The 16,332-nt window shown below is 35.4% G+C and overlaps 1 protein-coding gene across 1 annotated transcript in view; it reads right to left on the bottom strand.

The window, feature by feature from the left end:
• LOC144435086 (ras-related protein Rab-37-like) overlaps window positions 1-8,078 on the bottom strand; it is a 63,846-nt gene extending 55,768 nt beyond the window's left edge. Inside the window, exons 1-2 of the mRNA XM_078123639.1 lie at window positions 7,860-8,078; window positions 7,540-7,650 (exon numbers count right to left, since the gene is read on the bottom strand). Coding sequence (XP_077979765.1) covers window positions 7,540-7,650; window positions 7,860-7,931 — 183 coding nt within the window. The 5' untranslated portion in view covers window positions 7,932-8,078. The remainder of the gene's footprint in view (window positions 1-7,539; window positions 7,651-7,859) is intronic.
• Window positions 8,079-16,332: the final 8,254 nt, after the last annotated feature.

The raw sequence follows: 16,332 nt of genomic DNA, 5'->3' as shown, positions 1-16,332 counted from the left end.
GTGGTTGCAATCACCCTTATTTTGTATCATTCTGTTTTATACAGGTGAATAATTTATATTATTGGAGTGCAAAAGTAACGAGTAAAACAGTCCTGATCAATAAGTATAATCCTGATGTTTCAAATTAATAATCGTTTACAAAGGATAAGGCAAGATGTATATAGGTTCAAAACGTTACAAATACGTGTGTAATATTATATTGTTGTTTTTACAGGTGAATCAAGTATATGATTGAACCAGCTTCCTGTAGCATCGTGGTTAGAGTTTAGGATTAGCAGTCGGCGGGAGGTCATAGATTCGAATCCCACCGGCAACGAGATTTTTCTGTGACCGACCCAAACCCAGGGTGTGTGTTCTACAGACTTGATGGGTAGGCTGTCTCACTCACAAGACGAGTGCAAATTTGGGGGACTCCTGGAGTAATAACTTAAAAAAGTCAGGGACGATTACTCACACAGAGCCCACAAGTGCTATGTTTGCTGGGCCTGGGTGACTCCAGGATAGGAATGACTGGGAAAGCCTCGACAGTTCCACAATCACGTGATATAGATACATGTATATGTGCACCATACATGTATAGCTATTACTAGCTCTGAGACTTATTTTGGTCTCACTATTTCCAGCTATGGTTTGGATAGTTTGCAGCATAGACTCTCCACCCACAGTTAACACCATAACAATTAGTCTCTGTAGCTATGTACCTACCTAGGAAGAGTGGAGTTGATGTTATGTCTAGCCACCATGGGTTAACAATTAGAAATTTATAAAGTTTGACCTCATAAAATCCACCAATTTTGTATCACCATCCTTGATTTGTCCAGTATATTACAGCCTAAAGACTTGGCTATGTGGCTTGAAAATGTCTTTGCCAGAATATAGTCAAGTCAGTACATCAAGTCTCTACAGGCTAGTCTCACTCTCTGAGAAGCTATCCATGGTTTCAATAAATATCTTCGTCAATCTCTCTCTTTGTCTAGTCAAATGGATATATGTAGAACAACATTCTGTGCTAAACTTTTAATAACCACCAAGAAAGGCTGTATTTAAATGAAATTGGAACCCAATGACATTATCACATCTACACATGACTTGCATCCAAAATTGAAGGTGTCATTACAATGTAAACATAATTTGCATATCAGGATCTTGAGTGAATTACTCAAGTACCAGCGACTGTCAATGTATGATAGATTACTGCTGACATACCTGTTCCCACTTTTCTCAGCATGTGTCTAGCTAGATTTTCATCCATTTGACTAGATTTGGAGAGAGATCAAAGAGAATCGAAACCATGGATAGCTTCTACACTACTAAAGGCTATGATTAAACTTGACTACCGATGTCCCTAAGTACTGTCATGAACTGGTGATTGTAACAAGATGATACTCCCATATAACAACAGTTTGCCCAGCATGTGACATTTCACTATTTGGCCAAGATCAACAATTTAATAAACACAAAACTGTGAAATGTTAGTTGTGGACAGTCAATAAGCACTTGGAGTGACTTTATTCTGAATATCAAAAGAATTTTATTCTTAAAACCTTTGCAAAAAACTACTTCGGATCCATACTTCTGATGCAGGTTGTGTTGCTTTTTTGTGAAAGTGACTACACTTATTTCAAAACCGCAGCCACATTTTCTGATGCAGTTACATCTACAAGAAAGACAGGTATAACACCAAGCATTGACACATCTATTTGGAATGGGACTTGTAGTTAAGCTCAACATCAAAAAATATTTGATTTCTACCATGTTCATACTTTTTATAAATTGATAAACATGAATATGTTTCTACATTATAATCACATTAATGTATAGTTACCGGTAGTATGAAATTATCCGTTTAATCATGTTTTTTTAAACATATGCACAGAAAGGCTTTCACTTCAATGACAAAAAAACAAGATGGCTATTTTAATAGTCTGCGTGGGTGCTATCACTGTTTAACATTAGGTCCTAAATATATCAAATTGTTAGATCAAAGAAGAGTAAACAATTATGATGTCTGTACATTTTACATATCAAACAAGAGACATAACACCCAAAATGAATATCTACTATGGCAAGTCATGACAGATACCATGTTTGTTTATGTATTTGAAGACAAATAACAAATATATGTGAATTTACCAAATCCAATGTGATGCGTGGTGATGTGGTGAAATAAATATTTCATACCAACAATGTTTTGTCGTGAAAGACTACTTATTCCTAGCGCCTACCTTTAGATTTGGAGCACTCAGTCTATTATCATAATGCTACTAAAACTATTTTAGCTATTCCAACTGCCGTATAAAGTGTTTGTCCCGCACAAGTGAAAATTAAAAAAAAAATCAAAAACTTCAAATAGTAGTTTAGGATAGCTGAAATAGTGTAGTAGTGTTAGTCCTACAAGACTACTGAGGTATAAAGGCTACAATCTTTACTGAAGTAGGCTAACATATTTACCTCCATCAATGTAGTTTGTCAGAGATTATGTTTTCACCTGTCTCTCTGAATATAGATAAATCTTTGTGGAGAGAATTACCAAGGAGACACAGATCAATTGATTATACAGTGGTGGGGATCGGATTCTTGATTTAGATCAATTAAAATGTAGTGAAGATTTTAGTGAAGCCATTGCATTACATATACCGGTACTAGCTTTAGCCATTGAGCTGACTGTCTGATTATTTTTATTCTTTTTCTTCTTGTCTGGAACCCATACATATGTAATTATTCCTACACAAGGTTACAACATCAATTTTAGCCAGATTCCGTGCAGTCTGTCCTATTTTACATTTTACAAAACTGGGATCAATTTTAGCCAGATTCCGTGCAGTCTGTCCTATTTTACATTTTAGACAAAACTTGGATGAATTTTTTGGCCAGATTCCATGCAGTCCGTTCTATTTTACATTTAACAAAACTGGGATCAATTTTATGGCCAGATTCCATGCAGTCTGTCCTATTTTACATTTTAGACAAAACTTGGATGAATTTTTTGGCCAGATTCCGTGCAGTCTGTCCTATTTTACATTTCACAAAACTGGGATGAATTTTATGGCCAGATTCCATGCAGTCTGTCCTATTTTACATTTTAGACAAAACTTGGATGAATTTTTTGGCCAGATTCCATGCAGTCTGTTCTATTTTACATTTCACAAAACTGGGATCAATTTTATGGCCAGATTCCATGCAGTCTGTCCTATTTTACATTTTACAAAACTTGGATGAATTTTATGGCCAGATTCCATCCATGCAGTCTGTCCTATTTTACATTTTAGACAAAACTTGGATGAATTTTTTGGCCAGATTCCATGCAGTCTGTTCTATTTTACATTTCACAAAACTGGGATCAATTTTATGGCCAGATTCCATGCAGTCTGTCCTATTTTACATTTTACAAAACTTGGATGAATTTTATGGCCAGATTCCATGCAGTCTGTCCTATTTTACATTTTAGACAAAACTTGGATGAATTTTTTGGCCAGATTCCGTGCAGTCTGTTCTATTTTACATTTCACAAAACTGGGATCAATTTTATGGCCAGATTCCCCCAATTCCGTGCAGTCTGTCCTATTTTACAAAACTGGGATCAATTTTATGGCCAGATTCCGTGCAGTCTGTAATATTTTACATTTTAGACAAAACTGGGATCAATTTTATGGCCAGGATTCCAGGTTCTGACAACCTCCTCTACATTTAAATACCAGAGTCAAGGTATGAATTTTTACCAATTCCCAGCCTGTTTTACAATTGTAAACTGGCAGACCATATCATAAACCATGAGTTCCACTCCAGACTATACATAGCCTAGAGACATGTTGAGGTCATTATCAGTATCACACAGCAAGCAAGTCTGATGTCTTCCCATCATTTACAAACATATAACCAAACAGTATAATGACACTTGAGGAAATCACCAACATTGCCTTTGTCTTATTATTACCTCCATTATAATACCTCCCTCTTTCAACACTCTACAGCTGATTCATTGAGTAAAGATCTCTACCACCAAAAACAATGAAACCACTAAGTCAAAAGAATTTAAAACAAAACAAATGAGATATTTGGTTTCCATGCATGATTAGTCTTGTCATCATCACAGTGTGTATTCATTGACTGTTGTAACAACAAAGTCAACAAAACTTAGCTACATCTAACAAATACATTTATAAACTTGGTATCCAATGTCCTAACTACCTTATGAAATCTAATAACAGGGTTTCTGCAGCTAAAATTTGGTGTCGTCCAGGCTAACCTTGTATTTTGTTTGTATATATAATGGGGGGGGGGGGGGGGGCCTTGACTAGGAAATTGACCTTTGAGGCTGATTTTCCAACAGTTACAGTTAGAACAAAACAACCATCACCTTGTGACTATGGTAAGTCTATGCAATTGATAATTCATTTATTAATATTACAAAACTTCAAAAATGATGTGTGGGGTTAGTTACCCTAATAATATACCATATAATTTAGCCTAGAGACTTAGCTATTATTTAGCCCAGGCTATCAGTATCAGTACCATTCGCCCATATGTCAACCCTGAGAGCCAAATCTCCAGGTTTAACCTGGGGTAATACCCAAATTTATACAATTGACTTAGTTAGAGTGGCATGCAGTGTACATGCCTTTAACAACAATGCAATTATTTGCCATTCTGTAACTGTCAATTCTTTGACCAGTGTGGAATGTTAGTATTTTTGGCAATGAGATGATGCTACAAAGTTTACATAGCTTGACATAATGTGTGTACCCTTGGAATCAACAATATGGCTGTACAAAATTATGTAATTGCTCATTCAACTCTTTTGCTTATATTTTTTATCTATGATAAAACAATGTAGCAAATCATTTGTATGAGGTATGATTAGAAAGTAGTGTCAATATTTTATGCTGGCGTAGAATTTATTCAGACTTCTATCAACTATTTCAATCAATAAGTTCATTAATCAATCCATATGTCAGTTTACTTTCATCTTGTCAATCAGTCAACACTTTTGTCATGTTATGCCTGTCTGTACATGTATGTCTGCCAATGTGTCTGATAGACAGTCAGTCAATTCATTATGTTAAGTTATGTCTGTCAATATATCTGTTTAGTCAGTCAGTCAAGCTATGTATCTGTAAGTCAGTCAGTCAGTCAATCAATCTATCCAGCCAGCCAGTCAGTCAGTCAGTCAGTTAATCTATCCAGCCAGTCAGCAAGTCAATCTATCTATGCATGTCAGTCAGTCAGTGATCAGTCTGTTGATGTCTGTCTATCTATCTATCTATCTATCTATCTATCTATCTATCTATCTATCTATCTATCTATCTATCTATCTATCTATCTATCTATCTATCTATCTATCTATCTATCTATCTACCTATCTAATCTACCTACCTACCTACCTACCCACCTACCCACCCACCCACCCACCCACCCACCTACCTACCTACCTACCTATCTACTAGCCAGCAAGCCATTTGTGCAAACGTAGTTGATAGAATTTCAATTAAAGACATTTTGTGAATGTGCCACTTTGTCAATGGCTGTCAAATTTCCCAAAGCAGTCAACACTATAATTATGTAAATTATGTAATTTTGTCAATGTTCATGATTCAACAGAAAATTACATTGCTCTGTACAAAAGTCTATATCCTAGTTTGAATGATGTGTGAAATGGAATAATGATAGACTCTGAATACTTCATTTACATATCATATCAACACTTCTATTGGAATAATGTCACAAAACGATTTGCTATTAATCCTTTTAAAAGTGCTAAAAACATTCTTAAAAATACGAGAAAAAAATTGCAGCATAGAAAACCTGGATAGTATTGGTATTGTCACAGGAAATAACAAAATGTACGTTTTATTGCCTCTACATGCCTGTTAATACATAGGATACATCAATGTAGGTTTCATCATAAATACAACAAAACCGTTTAGATTTTTAATACCCACATTAATCACTTGCCTGTCAATAAACCATCATGTGGCTGACAAACCTCTAAGTATTTATGTACTTTATTAAATTTTGAAGAACAAAAAATTTCAATCTTACAAATAACTTGCTGAACATGTCCACAAACAAGTTTTTTTTTTCATATCCTCTCCTCTAACGAGATTATTTCACTAGATATATTTTACCAGAGGCCTTTTCTCTTGTCAGTTGTCATTCTGAGTTATATTTAACAAGTTGAAATTAATTTGGCTGGGGTTGTCCTTTTTTATATATGTGTGTGTGTGTGTGTGTGTGTGTGTGTGTGTGTGTGTGTGTGCAAGCATGTGTGTATGTCTGTATGTATGTATGTCTGTATGTATGTATGTATGTATGTATGTATGTATGTATGTATGTATGTATGTATGTATGTATGTATGTATGTATGTGTGTGTGTGTGTGCAAGCATGTGTGTATGTATGTATGTATGTATGTATGTATGTATGTATGTATGTATGTATGTATGTATGTATGTATGTGTGTGTGTGTGTGTGTGTGTGTGTGTGTGTGTGTGTGTGTGTGTGTGCATGCAAGCATGTGTGTATGTCTGTATGTATGTAAAGTTGTGGTTGCAAATTACCGTATATATTTTTCTCTGAGGTATGTTGCTTACCTTTCTGAACATTAAATAATATTTCACTACATGCATAAATTATGATTATTTAGATGAGATAAGCATCTTATACCAAAGTAATTTTCATATTTCATATACATATCTTGAATTCCCTAGATGTTTCATCCAGGGAAAATTTGACATTTCATAATTTTATCTCTCATAAGATCACAATCGATGTACTGCTTGCTTGTAATTGTCAGGGAAACTATGTGAGCTATTCCGAGTTTGCTGATCACAATGGATGACACTACCTGCATACACATATATAATCCTATCCTTAGTACCAGCAAATGATAATTCTGTAGTATTTACAAATATATACAGTATACTACAGATGATACTATTCCCCTGGGGTTTGATGTACATATATATATTGGAGACATAAACATAGTTACGTTTGAAAAACATAATTATGCTTCAGTATGCATATGTATTTAATATCTTTATTAAATTACTGACAGGTACATAATACTATAATGAATATTGGTTTGTTGTTCTGTTGTGTGTGTATGTCTGTTGGATGTATGTGCTTACTATATATACCCAGTGTGTCTACATTGTTCTGTTACTACAGTGGGCTTTTTATAAAAGTGTCCGGCACATCTAATACTAGTTACATAATTATTAAGACCTGATCTCACGCTCATATTGTTGTCTTTGGATTTTTTTTCTAGTACTGTATGGAGCCTCGACTGGAAGAATAAAAGGTGCACTGAAACACTTTCACGGTGTTGATATATGAGATATGGCGAACTAAATTTATCTTAAATTTACGAGAAAAGCTAGTTCAATAAAAAAAATGACATAACTTTCACTACTAGTAAATCACCATGTTCGACGCGTGTGAATTCTCAACAGGATCACAACAATATCCGGGCTTGTATGAATTATGTGAATTGGTATTGTCATTATTTTGGGACTGGCTGAGGGAAAAATTGATGTCTCACCCTAAAATCGATTCCCACGGTTGAGATGAAGCTCCCAGACAGAAATGCCCCGTCTTTAAATCGTACCAGAAGACACGTTTTTCCGACTCCGGAATCGCCGATTAACATAACCTAAAAGAAAATAACTACATTAGCCTAAGCCAAATAGAAATTGTGTGCTTTTTTAAATATATTTTGAAAGGGCAACAACAACAAAATTTGGAAACGCATTCGCAATGAGAATAAGAAACGTCAACTTGTTAAGTATTTGTAAATAGTAAAACGACTCTCATTCAGCTGGTTTTTGAATTAACATTATTGATATTGCATGCCTGGCCTACCTTGCAAGCGAAATCATAAAATTCGCTGTTCAAGCTGCCGCCTGTGCGAATAACTCCGTTTGCTGTCGACATGACGATTGCAATAACTCGGCACGACAACCGAGTACAAAGTCCCTTGAAATCTTTTTAATGCCGGGTTAAATCCTTCTCAGTTTGAGCAGAAAACCAGTAAAACATTTCCCCACTTCATCGCTCCGACCTAGCAGTAGCAGCGAATACACTCTGGGAAGCCAATATGGCGCTTGCCATGACGTCATAGGGAAACCTGGGACAATTCATTATTTCTCCAGGGAAGACAACTATTGTGCACGCAAAGTAATAAAGTTTATGTATGAATTAATATTTCAACCCAATCAATCAATACTGTTGCACCGGGGCTAATTAGGTTTTTGTTATTCTAATTTGTTTTGTTTACGTTTAGTTGCATTCTGTTACCTGACCATCGGTGAGCTGGGTGCAATTTAACAACACGATCGGCACACAATTTTGTGACAAACTAGTAGCAGTAAGCTTGCTAAGTATAAATAAGACACAAAGCAATTAATATAATTTGTTACATAGATCATAATTTAACATCCTTGGATCTTGAAATTGGCTGAAATGAGATTTGCGCATTGTAATAGTACAATGAAAGGCAATATTTTATCGGACTAATGATGCTTCGTGGGGGCGCAATATCACCTGAAATGATATTTAGTGTTACAGTAGCAACGAGTCGATAAGCTACAACATTTAGGCACCTAGTCTGTACACCCCGTGTATTTTTGCTTTGCAAGTATTTTACTTTGTTTAGTTTTGATTTCGTACTTACATAAAGTAACTAGTTAGTATTTAGCAAGTCAGTTTTATGATTAGGTTATGTATACGTCCATTCATCACTCACTCACTCACTCACTCACTCACTCACTCACTCACTCACTCACTCACTCACTCACTCACTCACTCACTCACTCACTCACTCACTCACTCACTCACTCACTCACTCACTCACTCACTCACTCACTCACTCACTCACTCACTCACTCACTCACTCACTCACTCACTCACTCACTCATGATCAATCAATCGATCAATCGATCGATCGATCGATCAACCAACCAATCAATCAATCAATCAATCAATCAATCAATCAATCAATCAATCAATCAATCAATCAATCAATCAATCAATCAATCAATCAATCAATCAATCAATCAATCAATCAATCAATCAATCAATCAGCCAACCTGAGCCAACCAGTCACTTAGTCACTCAGTCAGTAATGTTCGTCATATGACAATTAACGGATTTGAGGTGGTAAGTTAATCTTATAAAGTCAGTTTAATAGTCGCGTTGGTTACAAACAGTAATCATGGTTAGTTGGTTTGTAAATTACAGTTTCCTTCAAGTTCATATCACAATCCAAAATTGAAATGTTCAAAGCACTCGAGCGGATCTTGAGAAAGATTGGTACTAGTACATTGAATGTGCATATGCCTTTTACAACCCGTGTCAGTTTTATGTTTTAGTCGAGAAAGTTTTTAGTTGCCGACTTTCTCATCAATTAATAATCAGATATACTGTGACCAGTGTAGTTACTCAAACTCATCTGTGTGTCTTCAAGACTTGTCCGACGACAATATCAAGAAGCCATAAATAAAGGCGACAACGTACGTCCTCCGGTGAAAAAGCATGTTTGAGATGTGATGCCACTTCGCCGAAAGCTTTGAAAACAGATGCTTCTTTATGTAATTATCTTTTCAACCGTCAGAAACTTTCGGACCAACAAAACTGGTAAGAGTAATCGTTTTTCCGACTGTCCATGACAATATTTCCGATGGATAACAGTGTTATTATCATCGTTCCATATTTGCCACCTCGTATCAAGCACACGATAGTCAGACTTACTGAGAGTTTGCTTTATGACAATCTAATTAAAATCCGTTGTAGATGTCGGCTAATCGTTCATTGTTATTTTACCTTGGTATTTTTGCTCGAATTGACCTTCGTGACACATGTTTACGTTTTTGTCTTGATGGCCTATACCATTGATTAGCCGACATCTACAACGGATTTTAATGAGATTGGCTTTATGATGTCTTACAATAATGTATTAATAACGTAATAATGTATTATAAGCAAAACCTTAGACAAAAAAAAAAAAAAACAACACCCCGGTTTAAATTACATGGAATATCTGTGAATCAACACAAACCCATGCAACAACATTGGGAAAATAATTTTAAAAAACATTCAGAATATGTTTTCCCATTTGGTGTAGGGGCAGGAGTGTGTTTTTTTTTTCAGTTTCAGGTGATATACATGTACATACAATTAATGCAAATGCTGCTAAGTGGAACAAGAATACTAGTACTGTATGTATTTCTTTCCCACTCTCTTGTGCTCTAGATCACTTGCCTAGATATTTAATCGTTTCATAAATTGTCGTTGCATAGATACGTCGTATAATATGGCATTCCTAAATCGTTTAAATACTGTAAGTGGTTAGATGTGGGATTATTTTTTTTTAGATCGACAAAAGATAAATAATAATTGAGTTTTAAAGAACACTTAACACTTAATTTGTGTATTAAACCATAGCCCTCCATCCACCAACGGAGGGTCTATGGTATAACCTTACCAACGACAGAAAGAGCAGAATCGCGATATAAGTCTCAATATTATGCCTTTAACAACGTTGCTATGGAGTTGGACACTCGTATGTTTACCCTGATAACATCTATTCTGTTTTCCTCTAAAATAAGTGCATATCGAAAATTAACCGTCTAAAATTTACTTAAATACGGAATGCAAAGAATTTAACATATAGTATGCATTCTCACAAGCCATAGGGCATGTTTCTGCTGAAGCATTGCAACTCTTGGCGGGTGCCGTAAAGAGGCCTGAGGGTTTACGACGTTGAGATTGTGACGTGATTAATGTTGTCATGTACGTACGTACAGTTAGTTGATATATGGTTTTAAATTGTGTAGATGAACATGAATTGCTATGGAATGTTAATGTTTTTAAAAAAAATGTAATTAATGGCTAATCCAGGTGCTAAAAATATACGGTCTTTGGATAACTTAAACTTGATATCAGGGACATCTTTAATACCGATATCGATAAGGAGTGCTTTTCACAAATGTCTCCGAACCCCTGGAATGCTGTATGTAGGATTTAATAACGGTGTTTATCTGATTCACAGTGTCATGATTGATTGCTTTAAACTCACATCACATAAATGCCTGGTAACAGGAAAGATTAACCTCAACTTGTCAAAGTAATCTTACTTTTGCTTAAATTATGTTTAACAAAGCAAATAATCATTGTATTATAAGTTGTAAAGTAATTTAACTTGTACAGTGATCATCAGTCAAAGTATAGACATGTAGATGAGCGCCACTCCTGGCGGACTGAACGAAAAACAAAAGTTGAATAATAATTGTCCTTATTTTATTGAGGGCGCTGTTCTTCTCATGGGCAGTGTTCTGTACTGAACATGATCAGAACAACTGCATTTTATCGGAAGAAAACCTCATATCCGATTAAGATGATATTAATATATTTGGCGTCGCATCACCATTTGGAAATAAACTGAACTTCACCGTACAGTTTCCCTGTCATCTGCGTCATTTATTTATTTAAAGAATGCAGGAAATATATATTTACAGAGTACCTGCCATTCCCCAGGATTTGTAAATACAGTAGCTATGTCAAATGGGAAATGCCTTTTGTTATAATTTCTAAAGATAATGCAGACTAACAATTCGATTGTTTTACTGATAGATGTTTTAATCATCCTGTATTTGGGCAATGCATGTCGGATAGTGAATAAATAAATATTACATAAATAAATTTATAACAATACTAAGTCTCTCTCTCTCTCTCTCTCTCTCTCTCTCTCTCTCTCTCTCTCTCTCTCTCTCTCTCTCTCTCTCTCTCTCTCTCTCTCTCTCTCTCTCTCTCTCTCTCTCTCTCTCATCAAGTGGTGGCGCCATTCTCATTGTTAACAGTGACCATACTCAAGTATTATAACGTGAGTGAATTGCAGCTCACCACATCTATTATTAAATCCCCGAAAAAACACTTTCCGATTCACTGTTGTGTGACGTACTATTTCCATATAACCAATTCACTGTTGTGTGACGTACTATTTCCATGTAACTTACAACCAAAAGATATAGCAACTAGCATAATAATTAATATCTTATTTTACAACAAAACATTCAAACGGACAGACAGATGTAGGCAAACAGACAGATAGACTGATAACCTGCCAACGAACACACTTTCACAACATACAAGTTTCGTGGCACATGAAAGCCCATTTCCGGTTGAAAGTCGAGTGTAAAGTGAATCGATCAAGTGTAAAATGTTCCTCTTACTGAGAATCCTATTCCCACTGTGGCTGAAAACGAGCCAGGAAATCGTTGCTGTTCAAATTGCACCAATAATGACGTCTTTCCAACTCCACTATCACCCACGAGTATCGTCTGAAATTAAACACAGTGTAACCATGACAATGTTAGAAGAGTTTACATGAAGATATTGACCTTACTTTTATATGCTAATGGCTTGTGTCGATTTCAACATGTGTCGTAAGTAATTTCCATCACTACTCTCTCCATCGATAACTTCACAATGGCTGGCAAAGACCAGTCGTTACCTTTAGTACCCTCTCTACGGGACGTTGAATCGTGCGTCATGTCAGTATCGACACTCATTGACTCAGACCACTAAAAGTGATGTGAGTCAATGATAACGATTTATTGCTATAGATGTTACATTAAAATGACAGCCTTCAGTCAAAGTCAAATAGATTGATCTGTTGAAATTATGTCATCATACCTTGTCTATGTTATAACGTTACCATCAGCATATCACATGCTATATATTGACAAGGATTAGTCAATAGTTAGCTAACTAACTAATAAGTAAGTAACTAAGTTTACTAACCTTTTAACTAACTAACTAACTAACTAACTAACTAACTAACTAACTAACTAACTAACTAACTAACTAACTAACTAACTAACTAACTGACTGACTGACTGACTGACTGACTGACTGACTGACTAACTAACTAACTAACTAACTAACTAGCTAGCTAACTGACTATTAACTAACTAACTAACTAACTAACTAAGTAACTAACTAAGTAAGTAACTAAGTAACTAAGTAACTAAATAACTAACTAACTAACTAACTAACTAAATAACTAACTAACTAACTAACTAACTAATCAACTTACTTACTTACTTACTTACTTACTAACTAACTAACTAACTAACTAAGTAAGTAACTAAGTAACTAAGTAACTAACTAACTAAATAACTAACTAATCAACTTACTTACTTACTAACTAACTAACTAACTAACTAACTAACTAACTAACTAACTAACTAACTAACTAACTAACTAACTAACTAACTACCTACCTACCTAACCAACCAGCCAGCCAGCCAACATTGTATGGCGATTCCAAATGCTATAGTTTGAACATTCTATTCCTCCTTGCAATTGCCTACTCTTGAACGATTTGTTGCTCCCTCCTTCCATCTATTGACTCGATTATCATAGTTCGCATTCTGAAAAGCTTCGGGTTAATAAATACAGATTGGAATACCATAACAACAAAGTATTCAATCAACATCTCTCCGACACTGTTTGTGAAGGAAATTAGCACGGTAATCTGTGTAGCAGTAAACACAATTTCTTAAACTCGCTTAAATTCTCTTTACACAACTGACATATTTGCCACCTTTCTCTAATAAATATCTCAATTTACAAGAAACCCTTTCGTGACGTGAATCAATTAGTTACCATACAGCTAGTCACAGGGGCCATCTACCTTATTTTCACGTTCACTACCCTTGAATTGAGGTGAGCTTTCTCAATGAACATCAAAGTATGGTTGCCCAAAGCAACCACTATGTTTCCATGGAAACCTTGGACCCCCATTGTCAGATAGAATTGTGAATGTGGTGTTAGATGTGTTTAAAATAAAATAGTTAGAAGTTCAATGGAATGAAACGCTTCACATTTATTTGTATCTGTCTAGAGACCCTGGTAAATGATAACACTCATACAAATTGCCTTGTATTCCCGTTGGAACATGATCTTCTTTTTACCGTTTCTAAAAAAAACGTATTCAGTCTATACAAGACTAAAATGTGATTTACCTGAAAATGGAAACATGGCTTGAACTGATTTTAAGAATGTCCTCACTATATACTTTGGGTACAACAAAGAATAGAATAAATTGAAAGTAAAAGAAGACAGCACACACACACACACACACACACACACACACACACACACACACACACACACACACACACACACACACACACACACAAATCTGCAGGATCTATCGTGTTTCGTGACTTCGTGACAACCAGAGCACCGATAGCGAAGAATTATTGTGCTGATCTGTCACGTTTCCATATAGAAGTTGCCCTTTCACATATTTCAATATTCCGCAAATCAGTCGAAAAGAACAACCAAAACAGTTTTTACTACACAACTGTGGGCATTTGTCACGAATGTTTACATGTTTGTATTTCTAAAACAGTAAACAAGAAACCTGTACATGTAAAGTTCACTCCATAGCATTTCACTGCGTGTAAAGAAATTCGTGTTATAGCATTACAACACTGCTGTATTATGCTGTACTACTGAGCATAGTAGATACTACATGTGTTAATCAACACGGCAAAGAGTATAGTATTACAATCATGCAATGAAAAGTTAACATATACAGCATACATACATACATACATACATACATACATACATACATACATACATACATACATACATACATACATACATACATACATACATACATACATACATACATAGACACATACATACATAGACAGACAGACAGACAGACAGACAGACATTATGTATGTATGTATGTATGTATGTATGTATGTATGTATGTATGTATGTATGTATGTATGTATGTATGTATGTATGTGTGTGTGTGTGTGTGTGTGTGTGTGTGTGTGTGTGTGTGTGTGTGTGTGTGTGGTTGTGTCTCTGTGTGTAGTCGTACTAGGCTGTGTGGAAATGAATTTTAAACCACACTGCTGTAAGAATGTTATCAATACTATAGCCTACGGACGGTTCTTTAGACTATACACTGTTCTATAATTGAACAACATTAAGAAACTTGTACAACATGAGTTCGTTCAGAGGACGCTCCCCAATGGTTTGTGTTTCATTTACACTCTAGAAAGAGCGCACTATTTACCCTCAAGTGTTAGTAAAAGTTTTGTGTGTTTAAAGTAAATTAAGGATGGCTTACCAAACAGCTTTAGGTTATACAGTGATCGTGCATAACCTATATGAGTTGAGAGGAGTTAGTGTACGCGGTGTACATGTCATCAGTTTACATGTACATCACGTGTTCTTGATCACAAATGCCCATGTTGTGCTAACTGGTAGAATCACATTGATGTTCAAGGTAATATATCTATGTGTTTAGAATATTATTGACTAATCTACTCTATACACATGGGAATTGTTCACTACTAGAAGCCTTGTATACATTCAAATCTCACAATCTAAAAACTAACGACCCAATACATATCACCATGTTTCACTACCCATATATCAGCCTGTATCATCATAATTCATCATTTACCAGGGAAATGTCAGCATCTGCACAGAATATCGATATTTGCCTAGAACCCATGGAAATTATCTAAAGCCATGCATATAAATATAACAGAATTGTGAACCTAAGATGGTTTGATGTGACTTGATTAGGAAGCCTCTACAAAATCATAAATCAAATTAAATAATTTGTGTGAAACGAGCAAATAAATGTTGAAAAAAATATTTATGATAAAAAATAAGCAAGTGATAAGTATGCGTTTCTAACATGGGGGCCCCTTTTTCGATAGAGTACCATTATGAGTTAATCATGTACTTTATAAATCGTGCGTGTAGAAAAAGAGTTTTTAAAAAAAGTGTTACCCTGGGACGGTTCAACAAGAATACTAAAGATGAATAAGGAGAACTTCAATACACTTGATGTATCAGAATCGCGCCACCATGCACACTTAGTCTAGACTGAAGTGAAAAAAATGGGCTTATTCCGTTCAAAACCTTTCATTAGCAAGCGAAGTTACATTTGTTCAGTCATTACATTCATAGAGCAGGGTGGCTGAAAGGACACATGGAATCCCTTGGGAACTCTTATGTTGTATAACATGACACACTTTTATATATCATTAACAAAGTTCGATATTGTCGGTGAAAATCGTTATCTAAGTCGCAACAGAAACTCGGGGCATTTACTGATAACAAAATGTAGTAAGATATGTAACTTCACAAGCCTGGAGTATTCCATGATAGCGTCAATGGTGAAGCAAAAATATAGAATGCTTTTACTAAATTGAATTGAATGTTATCGGCAATATTATCAACTAGTCGGGAGGTTAAGCCGGCTACTTCTCAATATACGATCGGGCAATGC

The sequence above is a fragment of the Glandiceps talaboti genome, chromosome 5 (genome assembly GCF_964340395.1).
Source record: "Glandiceps talaboti chromosome 5, keGlaTala1.1, whole genome shotgun sequence".
NCBI classification, from domain to species: domain Eukaryota; kingdom Metazoa; phylum Hemichordata; class Enteropneusta; family Spengelidae; genus Glandiceps; species Glandiceps talaboti.
The sequence above is the reverse complement of the archived record's forward strand: the minus strand, read 5'-3'. Positions and strand labels throughout refer to the sequence as shown.